The 12,459-nt window shown below is 36.0% G+C and overlaps 1 protein-coding gene across 6 annotated transcripts in view; it reads right to left on the minus strand.

Moving 5' to 3' along the window:
• The window catches only part of KCNQ1 (potassium voltage-gated channel subfamily Q member 1), a 402,777-nt gene that overhangs the window by 239,164 nt on the left and 151,154 nt on the right, over positions 1–12,459 (minus strand). For all 6 annotated transcript variants that reach the window (XM_061463088.1, XM_061463083.1, XM_061463084.1 and 3 more), the window contains one exon: positions 10,863–10,983. In XM_061463088.1, coding sequence (XP_061319072.1) covers positions 10,863–10,983 — 121 coding nt within the window. The remainder of the gene's footprint in view (positions 1–10,862; positions 10,984–12,459) is intronic.

Consider the following 12,459-nt stretch of genomic DNA (forward strand, 5'->3'; position numbering starts at 1 on the left):
AAAGACTTTTCTCACAAAGCCTAAACATTTTGAGGTACTAAGTAATTAAACAAGAAGAAGAATAAAAACCATCAACTCTTTAATATATTTATCACAGTTAGAACATGGACAAAGTTTTACAAAATCTTTTTTAATTATACACCTGACTTTGTATTTACCCTGCCTTACTTACTCTATATAGCAGGTAATAACAAGAACCATTACATGTTGCACAGTGTGCAAATAGCTATGAGTATAGGTGGAAAGAGAAGAAAGAGCAGAATTTGTATTTGTGCTGCTGAACCAGCATTTCTCAGTATCAGAATGATTTCTTTTTTAAAAACTGATGAGTATAGCACAGCAGCAAATACAGTCTATTAATCCGAGTTGGCCATATTTTCCTCAATAGTGTATAAAACAGAATAGTACTTTCAAACAGAGCTTTCTGTCTCAGTCCCATTTCAGAAGGAACAGGTACAGCATAACATCTCCAGACAGGACTCATTTTTGTTGCTTGTATGCATACTGCCAACCACAGCAGGACTCTAGATTTATAGTAGCATTTCTGGAAAAAAAAATACCAAAAAAGCACAGACATGTGGCAGCTCAGCATCCCAGACTTTAGGTAGGACGGGAAAAGGATGCATTTCACCTCTGTGACCTCCCTATGCCCCTAACACAAAGCTCTTGAATATTTCACATTCAACAGTGGAGGAAATTGACCCTGACTTGCAAATCTAGGTGAGTAATCATACGAAGCTTGTTTCTTCAGTTTTTCAAACTAAACTGTGCTCATCTAAGCACTGCTGCCAACTCATGCCACTAGCAAAAGGAAAACTGACATCTGCTCTGCTCTGGTGCTGTCCGGCATGTCCCACCATCTGAGGGACAGACCAAGACAAACTTCCATTTTGTGCTAAAACAACTTTAAAACAATGGATTGTGAGGATTTTCAAACCAATCACACTGCCTAACACCTGTGGAGTTCACCATACCAAACCTACAACTTCAGAATGGTTTTAAACAAGCAACATAGGGCTCACCAGTCTGAACAGAGGCTAACTTGCATGCAGAAAACCTGTATAGTAAACATGAGTATAAACTAGTTGCCCTGGGACTTAATTAGTACTTTACACAATTTTAAGGAATGTTGTGATAGCTGCACTATAGGAAAAAAATAATAGTGGGAATAATTTCAATCAATTTCACTGCCTGTATGTTAAAGGTTTTGTCGAAATGAACTTACTGTCAAATACAGACAAACAAGAGATTTCCAAATGTGAGATCCAGCAACATACAGTTCTGTTCACTGTCCTTCATATTCCTGCATGTAAACTAAACTTCTGGCATCCCCTTTTATTTTCCTTCCATACATGTTTTCATACATATTATGGATCTAGCCTGCCTGAAAGTACCATCCTTCAAAACCCCATTGCACCTACAAAATGCAACATGACAACTTCTTGTAAACCAAGAATCATGTAATGAGTGCTATGTTTCTGCTGTGCTCTGCTCGCTTCATTTGCTCTTTGTCACACATTGCATCTCCTGCATTTATTTTCAAGGCTGTAATTCTTATGGAACCCCAAATTCCTAAAAGATCAAGTCCCCACCACTCCCAATAACTCCCTTTTCAGGAGCAGTGACATTTGTATACCAATGACACTTGACTGCACAGGAGATGGGACTCGGCTGTGGGGCAGGCCCCTGACCAAAAGGATATGAAGACAGACCAGTAACAACACCAGTTACCACTTCCTGATCCATTTCCCTTTTGACATTATATTTACACATTTTACATGCAGAGAAAAAGGAGAAAACCTGAACACAAACATCAGTTTTCCTTGGGAAAGGGACATAGAGCAGTAACCGGACATACAGGCAACTAGCTTCTGTATTTACTTTTATCCCAAGAGGCTCTCAGTAACCACAGAAATGGGTGTGATACAGGAATCTGAGAAAAACACAGATTAAAACACAAGCATGAACAACAGGTCAGGTGCTTAGGTTTTGTTTGGTAACAGGCTGGCAACTACTGTAAGGCATTTAAGATATTTTGTCTACAATACAATAAAAATGCTTTAACTTTTCCCAATTTAACTTCCTGCAGTGAGTAGAACAAAACATGCAGTTCTACACATGAGAATGACAGAAAGTCCCTGAGACACAGCTATTTTCAGTCTTTGCAGTCACATAAAGTAAATTTCAGTCAACAGCTCCATGACCTCTCACTGGCTCTCTATCCAGGGCAAAAACTCAAAACCAGGCATGCTGTGCTTCACACATCCAGCATATGAGATGATGTGAAGAGATCCCTACTTTACAGCTTTGTGTTGTATTTGGCAAACATTTCAAACAAAACTTTCCAACACAGCCTTCTTTGCTCTGTCAGTGGGATGTTAAACATAGCTGACTATGTTTTTAACTTTGGAAAAAGAAATCATTAATAGTGATTAGAAACAGCAGCTGCAGAAGAAAGTCTTCAATGTGTCAGTGCTTTAAAAGGATTTCCAGAGAAGTACAGAAAGAGGAAAATGCTACATTAATTCTGAACTGGGTCCTGGTCATACTGGGGGCAGCATTAGTTTTGTGAAAAAAAAAATCTGCAACTGCAATATTTATCTTTGTAAAACACTGTGGAATGAAGTTAATAGGAAAAATCAATTTGCACTCGTAATATGTTCAAACAATTTTCAGATCACTTTTACTGTACAGCATGCAACTTCCTGAACAATTATTGTATTATAGCAGGTAAACTAACCATTTACACCTCTTGGAATTATTTCCCTGTGTGTTAATACTGTTACAAAAAGGTATTTTCCTTCAGCATTGCTGTCCTGTTGCACTATTCAGCAATATTTAAACCAGCTGCTGATTTCCATTTTTCCAGCATAATGCACTTTACTGCAAAAGACGCCCTCAGAAGACCTTACTAGAAATAGTTATCCAAGTCTGAAAACAGAGGTCCCTTGGGTCACACCTGCTATTTGTTTTTAATATTGTTGCATGCCTAGATTTGATAATTGAGCCTGGAACTGACAGTTGAGCCTGGAATTAGATGAACAGGTAAAAAACATGAGACAATTATTTCCCTGTTATGCTCTGTTGGTTTCCAGCTTTTTCTGCCCCGAATACAGACATCCGTAACTACATTCATCCACAGCCATCATTTCACTAACAAAAAAAAATGTTTACAAATGTTAACATTTTGACTGATATTAGAATTATAATATTGCTATAAATGCTCATTTTTTGTACCTGCACATGGAATAAATCTCAGTGGCCAGCTATGCCTCTTGATTGGCACATACCAATCTTGAGAGGCATTCCTATATTAATACCAGACTGGCTCCTTCTAGGGAGCAGCAATGCCAAACCCAGGTATGTTTGCTACACTGATTTAGCACAGTATGTGCCGCATGCGTGGGCATAATGCTGCCTGTAGATTTTGAAGCATGCTAATTTAACTGCTATTTGAAAATGTTAAATTTTACATATTGAATATGTACCACATCAGTTTAAAACTATTATTTATCATATTACTAGTAAATCACTAAAAAAAAAATTTCTATCCCATTTATTTTATCAAATAACTCCCAACAAAAGAAGCATGAATATCACAAACTACTCAAGTTTTAACTTCTTCTGGCATATCCATCACATCTAAACAAAAAGTAAAGCCATCCTCCATCCTCAAAACAAAGAAAATACTTATGCTTTGAATTTTAAGTCTGAAGTTAACTCAAGATCCTCATAAATTTAACTTTGTAAATTGCTAGATAAAAGTGGGACATTTTTATTGTCTCCCCTCCTCTGAAAAAAAAAAAAAGGAAAAAAAAAGTTTTTGCACTTATTATTCTGCAAGGTGCCCAAAGTAAACCATGTTTAAAGTTAGTAAGTGGGGAGTTGCTTGCTGGTTTTACAGCATAGGAGCCCTGTACTTCTGAATCACTAAGCAGCTGGAGTCTGGTTTAATCACTTAACATCAATCAAGATGTAAACCAGCAGTTGGAGACCAAGGAATGCAACATTCATCTGAAACACAAAAGAAATAGCTAAGCTATCTTAGCTTCTGCCTAGACAGTTTGTACACTAGGAAAAGTCAATACATTACTTTTATATTGTGTCAGTAACATAAAATAACCAAATAGTAAGTTCACACCATACTTGAATTCGTAACTGACAATTTGTAGTAAGTGACAAAAGATCATAAAAATATTATTTTATAAAGGCTTGTAACCGTTAATGCAAAACATACTCATCTGGTACTGCCTTCTGGCAAACAGCAGCAGCAGTATATTGCAGCACTCCTCTCTTCAATAAATAAATAGTTAAAAGAAAAATGAGAGATTAAATTGCACACTCTAGGTTCCTGCCTTTTTCACCTGTTCATTCTCCAAGCCTGTGAAACACAATTCTTTTATTGTGTGTTTGCTAATATTAAAAACACAGCAATGTTGTATTCAACTCAATTGAGCACTACTGCCAGTCGTTTACGAGATCAAAGGATCTAATTATCCCTTCTGGTCTTCAGATCTGTAGATGTAAACTACACACTGTATCTAATCTATGAAAAAAAGCAAATACCCACCACAGTACACAAGAACTTCTCCCTAAAATAAAAGAAATGAGTAACCACATGGGACAGATGTCAGCCACATTACTTATTGCCATGTCGGAAGCAGCTCAGTTGCTATAGTGTTGAGGGGGAAATAAGACACTGTGAAGATTTGCCCAAGTCTTCAGCACATCTCAGGTAATCCTCTATAAAAAACAAGATTATAAATAACTGCCTCCATCATGGAAGACACAATCACTCAACTTTAGTCAACTCTTTAGCAAACATCCAACACAGAACACAGACCCAGTTCGTGTGCAGGGATCCCACCTATTAGATATGTAAACATAGAACAACAATCCCCAACTCAAAGATCTTGCAGTCTAGGCATAGGATGACATTAAATATACACAGATCGATGCAATAGCACTTGGAAAGAAGGTATCACATTTGCGTCACAGCAGTGTCTACAGCATTCTTCAGGTGCAGGGAAGGCTTTACAGTGATTTTGTGTGTGTGTGTGTGTGTATGTGTGTGTGTGTATGCAGCTGCACACAAAAATGCACAACGCTGGTATTAATTGCTCATTACTACAGTGGGAATGCCATACCTGTTTTGGCAGCGCTTCTAGCTGGTATCAATACTCATAAGCCAGAAATAAATTTCCTATAAAGTATGACAAATGTGCTAAGATACCCATTCGCCTTTCAGCATTGAAGAGACAAGTTTGCTTATGTCCTGCTCTACTACAACCACCTAGTTGTTGCAGACAAGCTTTGTAGCCCCCTAAAATTGGGACTACCTAGCAAACTACTGATTCTTTATCTTAAATCACTTTGAGTCCTTTTAGGTGATGATACTGTGTTGATCGTTGTTTACTTAAGGGATTAGATATATTTAAGATTGGATTGTCACAGCTCTTTTCCCCTCCCATGTAATATGCAACGAGAAACCAGAGTGGGATGATGACGCTGAAATCGCATTTACCACCATTCTGGAGGTTCTTCTGAAAACAGGAACTTTCCTGATTGCTTGTCAAACCAGCTTCAGGGTCACTTCCTATCCTCAAGTGGCTCACAGCAGCTAAATAGATGAGAAAAACCAGATGCCCGATACGTCCAAAGTTCTAGGGTTGATTTCTATGGCCAATTTTACAGTCAATTTATAATGAAAGTACAGGCTATTACAATGCTTTTTGATACCAAAAAGAGTAACTCTGGGAACCAGTCCTCCTCCTTTTAGCAAACTATTAAACCAGCAGAAATTGTAAGCAACATTCCTAAGTGAGTTTGGTGACATACTGAAACATGCAGAATGAAATAGGATGCTGCCCAGCATACAGCAAGCACTGAAGTTTTTTCTGTTGCAAGCACATAAGAGTAACCAGTGATGTCTGAATATTAAGCTCTGCTCTTAACCACTTTCTTACATACAGTTACTATCACTTCTGTTCTTCTAACATACCCTGTCATTACTGACAAAATGTACCCCACGCAAGTCACAGTTTAAATATTGTTAGCAGCATTTCAGAGAGAATTCTTGTGGTGGCAGAAGTCAGGCATTACATTTGGCCACTCAAGAGTGAAAAAGAAGTATTTTTTCAGGCTTCAGAGGGTCATTTTGGTATCGAAGAGGAAGATAAAAGCAGGAATCTTTTACAATATGAATTAGCAAATCAAAGCAAATAGGGATTCCACTCACTGATAACCTAACAGAAAAGAGACAATTATAAAACACATTCAGCACTGCTTGTTCTAGGCCACGTGATTATATCTTATGCCAACAGATTATATGATGGTAATTAAAACATAGAACACTCAATATAAATCTTAAAGAAAATAGAAATAAAACATTATTTCCAAGAAAAAACAGTGGTAACTGCAGCACCATGGACACTGAACTTGGTGTTTATCAGCACACTTTATTTTGATTATTTTAGTTATATGTCAAAGTGTTAGAAAGGCATTCATTTCAATCACTCAGAAAGATCCGTTATCATTTCCTCTTAATCTGAAAACTATTAAAATGCACTAAATCTCTCTGCTTAATTATTCCCTCTATTGTACTGTTTAACAAAGAAGGGGGGTTATGTATCAAAAATTTAAAAAAAGTATTTAAGTACAGTATTTATATTTCAATTTCTGCAGTAAAGTTACAATACATTTACACATATATTTCCCTAAAAAATTACTCTTACTAAGAAGCATATAGAAATACCAAATTTTTTATTAAAGATTAATTATTTAATTAAAGATTAATTATTTAATTATTTAATTAAAGAAATTGCTGTCTAATAAGCTGAACCCCAAGAATGGAAATCTACAGAAATAGCACACATGAACTTGGTTTTGACTCAGTAGCATTTCTGAAAGACTCAGAGGATGCAGAGCTCTTTTTAAACTTCTTTAAAGAGATAAGAAATATTTACATAAAAATGTATTAGATTGAGAGTTCATAATTTTCTTCTTTCCTTTTTCAGCTCAATTTCACCCACTTCTTCTCCCTCCTATTTATACGCTTAGAAACTTGATTAATTTATTTTGCTACTTCAGCTAATGCCAGATGTAAAGATAAAAAAAAGGTGCTGAAACTAAACAATTATACGAACACAGGGAGAGAACCTATTGGTAGCTGAGGCTTAGCTACAAGTAGCAACAATTTTCCAGTGCTTCAAAATGCAAACAGAAAAAAATACCAAAAAAAGTGAAACAGGGAAAGGGTGGCAATACCAAATACACTGATTAGAGAGAAAGAAACCAGTGAAAAGTCTAAAGGAGAGGTGTGGTATGGCTACAGCCCAGTTCCCTATTTCACTTTTACGGCAGAACAGACCATAACAATTATTTAAACAAGCCACTGAAAAGCCAAGTCTTACCTCAAACAACATAGTGTAATGCATTCTTCAAACTCTTACAGTTAATTTTATAGGTGAGATTCATAATAGCTAATTACACAGATTACTCTGCTTGAATCTGAATCTTCTGCTTGTTAGACTTCTCAAATAGAAGGAAAAACAGTCACTCTTCCATTCACTGCTATCTTATTCTGTATTTCTGCTTGCACCTGCTGCAATCTGGTTTGTTCTATGACATTTTACTGACTTTCCTGCTTCAACATCAGGTCTGAAAGTGCTTCTATTATTACTTTTGTTTCCTCAAAGTGGTAGTGACAAATGATTAACTGGTACAGTAACCTTTTCTATGTGAAAGATTTCCTGTTTCTAATTACACAGAAATAGGGCTACCTTTAGTAGAATATTCATTTCAAAACCAATTTCAAATACAGCTGGAAGTATGTCCTGCAAAAAAAACACAAAACAAAACACAACAAAAACAACCACACCTGCATTTTTATAATTAGACACAAAACCAGTCCTATTGCATTCAGTGGGAATATGCACCTACATTTACAAAAAGAGAACAGTTTTTGCACAAACAAGTTGGGCACTGACATTCAATTTAATGGAGTCTTTAAAGCCTAAAGCTCATTGTCAAAAAGGCTGAAAGATGGCATTCTTTCTGTGGCCTAAGGCAAGTTTAGCTTCATTCTTTTTAAGCATCAATGATACCAAGTGTTTGCTGTCAGTAACATAGTAGGTAACCTACACTCTTGCCAGATTTACACTGCCTGTCAAAGGAAATATTTTTCATACTTTCAACTAAAAGTCACTTTCCAGTTGCATGTCTCTATTAGCTGTGTAATATTTACCCAGATATTTACGACTTTCAGAACTTCATGTTTATTCTGGAATGAGCTTAACATTAAACCACAGAAAGGTAATTCATATATTGCAATAAATATATAGTAGTTCTATGAATCCCAAATCCAAGCATCTTGGATCGAGTGCTTTACATTATGCTTCCACTTCTGAAACTGTCTTCATGGTTCTGTTCCTTTGATAAGAGTATGAATTACTTTTAAGACCTGAAACTAGAGATATTTGCGCTTAATTCGACTTCTCCATACTATTTTGTTTTCATAGCTGGTCCTGTATTTTTGTTAAGTATTTGGGTTTAAGATTTGCATAGGTTGCTTATTTTCTTACCAACAAATCTGGAGCAATCATACTGTATATATGATGTCTTTAAGGAAATAAAATGTTTTGCAACTGGGGCCATCAGAACAAAGGAATTCATCCTAGATTCTCTCAGGCACAGCATGACTTTCAAGCCTGAATTAAACATACACACAGACATGGATCTGAAATGACTAACCACTTTTACTACACAGAAAATTAGTACGTGGCTTTGCACAGAGATCTACCTAATGGACAATTCTAAATTCGATCCTTAATTCTATGCCCACATGTTTAGCATGCAGGTCCTACTAACGTGTAAGCAGATCATAAATATTTGTTCCCTAGGACTTTGAAATGAAGAATGAAAAACATTTGTCTAAATAATTCAGGAAAATTGACTGGTCTTCACCATCCAGCAACCTGGCTATCCAGTGAAACACACAACAGGAACATGCTTTTCAACTGCCTGAAATGCAAGCAATGCCAATACTATAACTGACATCACAAAACATAGGGTTTTTTCTAACTTTTTGCCAAACCCTTATATCCATGACCTGGCATTGTTTCAGGCCTTTTATTAAACTGCATACAAAGAAAATGCACTGCTTCAAAGAGACATTTCAATTAGTATTTTATCCAGCTTAACATTTAATCCAATTTATCCAGGTTTGAATTTAAAACCAAAGTCTTAAAAGAAACACAACTTTCATTTTCTTCCACCCTAGCACAGACTCAATTCAAGCCATATATGGGGACATGATTTTACCACCCCATCACTCATGACCTAGAGCAACCTAGGGAGATTTCAACAAAGGTTACAACTAAAAATTCAGGAAATAAAAGAGAAATATACAAGTTACTAAAAGACTAGGATGTTAATATGGTAAGGTTCTTCAACTGATACACATTACCTATATCCTAAGGTCTTCCACAGTAGTTCATAGGAAAAAAAATCTCAGCAGCTACACAAGTTGGACTTTAAAGTGATAGAGCACCTTGTTATTCGAATTGTATCAATGGAAGTGATAATGAGAAATAACTAAATCATTCCCAAATCCAAAAAAGGATACTGAAAACTCCTAGCACCAAAGCTTCTTTCTCTTAAGGAAAGCCTGCAATGTTGCGGTAAATTAAAGTTTAAAGAAAAAAAGCTATGCAAAACAAACTTCTAAGTCTGGTTTTGCAGCTCTGTTATTCTTGTCTCAGGCTTAAGGAAATTTATTACTTCCTCCTCCTCCTGCTTGTACCACTAAGAAATCCAGAATACAAGTCTCTAAATCCTCTGCCTACAACTGTGTTACATTTAGGTGATTTAGCTGAAAATGCAAGTCCTTTTGCTTGGGGGCAGGGAAGACGCCCCCTAAACCTACAATAAAAAAAAAAACACAACACAAAAAAAGAAAGGTCCTTTTAAAGCGGTTATAAAAGTACATTTGTGGTTCTCTGCTATTTATACTAGAGAGAAAGAAGGCCTGAAAAATTGGCAGCAGGAATTTCTGCATGTTTTGTATCTCAGAAATACAAGTATACCAAGAATTTTCTTTTGTGGTTTCACTGAAGAAATCTTCAGATTTCTAAGACTAGGAAGTGAAAGAATTGTCTCATTCCTCTGCTAGAGGATGTGCTGTCACATATCTGCTATGGTAAATAATAAGCAATTGTCAGGACTCTGAATTAAACAATGACAGAAATTATGTTTTTTAAAGCCATTTGAATAAAAACCCCTTGTAATTATCTTTTTTTTTTAGAATAATTTGAGAAAGTGGTGATAACATTTTAGCATAAAAGATGTGGAAAACAACAAAGAATAAAAATATATAGGCTTATTTCAGATAACTTTTGTATGCCACAAAGCAGTAATAAAGATGAAAACAGATCTTATTTTCAATGCAGATCATCACTTGACCATTAGAGAAGGTGCTGTTGAAATAAAAGGCTTATTTCACAGAAGTAGTATTTTAAAATTTGCACTTTACAGCTGTTCCACAGGGAAATGGTGGAGGGAGTAATATAATTTTCAACAGGCAAGTACTCCCACACATTGTCTCCATGTGAAAATCTTGAGGCTATCAGCCACTAGCTGCCATTAGCTAAAACCGAAAGCCTTGTTTCACAGCCAAGTGAACTCTTCTTTATGTCAACATGAAGATTTACTGGCACTCAGAACAGTGTACCCCACCTTCAAGGTAAAAAGTTTGACGCAAATATCTGAGATAGCCCTATCAGCTCCACATTTCAGCTCCTCCCACCTGAACTGGCTTCTCTTGTCTAAGTCAACTAATGCACAATTCAATAGCCTTGACTTACTGTGAGATGTGAGTTATTGGGGTCAACAGTGTCTCACCCTCCAGATCAAGCTCATCGGCAAAACTGCTGGTCCTGATGAAGTGTCCTGTGCTCACATCTAAAAAAGTCGGGCTTTTTTTCACTGTGAGGAAACATGTAGATAACAGTTAAAGCAATAGCATTAGTTTTGTTCAAGAAAGGTCTACGCATCATTTGGATCTCTTTAATACTGTGTATGTTTTAACACAATATTGAAAAAGGAAGTTGCTACCAAAAAAATGTATATACTGCAGAGTTCATGAAAAGCAAAACTTTAACTCTTCTACCCAAATAATTTCAACTTCCACCGAAGGCTTAAAATGAGTATTTGTTTCCTTTTTGTTGTTGTTGTTCATAATCCTTATACACTACAATCTAGAGTATTTATACCACAGGCTGCATCATGCATTAAAACTTACTGTACAATACTCAGCCATACCATGAACCACCACACTATGGCAATAGTGCATAAGTGCCAGACAATGACAAGACCAGTTCCTGTTTACATCAACTCTACTTCATGTTTTAGTTTATAATACCAGTTTCTGGATGAAGAAATCAGACCTACATCAACAAAGGAGCCAAGGCATTTTCACAGTGAGCAGTCAGCTCCTGTCACACACAGAGTTGGTCTACTGGTTCCCAATCCCTCTCACACTTTAGGCACAAGGATGCCTCATCTTTGAGCCGAGACATGAAGCAGGTGTCAAGATACTCAGGTAACCAATAGGAGGTCCTTGTTATGAAGGCAACTTCAAAAAACTTCAGATAGTGCAAATTTTTAGGGGCAAAGTTACTTGTATACCAACACTTAATACGCATCCAGGAAATTAGGCAGAGTATTACAGATTTCATTTTTAAATTCAGGCTCTAGGATTCTTCCAGACTCTAACATTAAGAACCCTAAGTGCTTTTTCCAGCATGGCTCTAACTTTTCTTACAGAAATACAAAATTTAACTATAAATAAATCACTATGATATTTATACATGTCTATATGTATTCATTCTCTATAGGAATTCATACTCTATATGAATTCTATAGAGAATGAAAAAACAAGGAAAATTACGTAGAAATAATTCGTAAATTGTGACACCTCCACAGAAATCTTTAACTGGCCGGCTTGTTCACTGACATTGTAACAGTGTTGTAATTTATGAATTTACTGTATTAAATAAAATACTTTATATTATAACAGTGAAGAATGCCCTGCCCAAATGCTACATGAAAACTAAAAGGAATGCCACAGAAATAGTTAACTTAAAGGAAGCTGAACCTAGTAAGAAGAGAAATGGGGATATCAGGAAAAAATTTTCTTTTTAAATGCAACCATTTTACTCAAGTAAGTAGATATCTTCATATAGCAGAAATGGTTTTGAACGTTTACAAATAATCAGAAGAGAAAATGTTAAATCATCACACACATGGCCATTTAAAATTACAATACTAAAGTCTGCTCCCAAAAAATTGTAATAGGAAGGGAAACCCTCTGAAATCACATTAAAAAATGGGAGACACAAGTGCTAAGAGATAAAATTCTTAAAAACAGGAGCCACTTGCAGCACTTAAAAACTAGAATTA

This window comes from Pezoporus flaviventris, unplaced genomic scaffold, assembly GCF_033815535.1.
Source record: "Pezoporus flaviventris isolate CSIRO_AGI_PZ_B2104156 unplaced genomic scaffold, CSIRO_AGI_Pfla_v1 ptg000036l, whole genome shotgun sequence".
Taxonomy (NCBI): domain Eukaryota; kingdom Metazoa; phylum Chordata; class Aves; order Psittaciformes; family Psittacidae; genus Pezoporus; species Pezoporus flaviventris.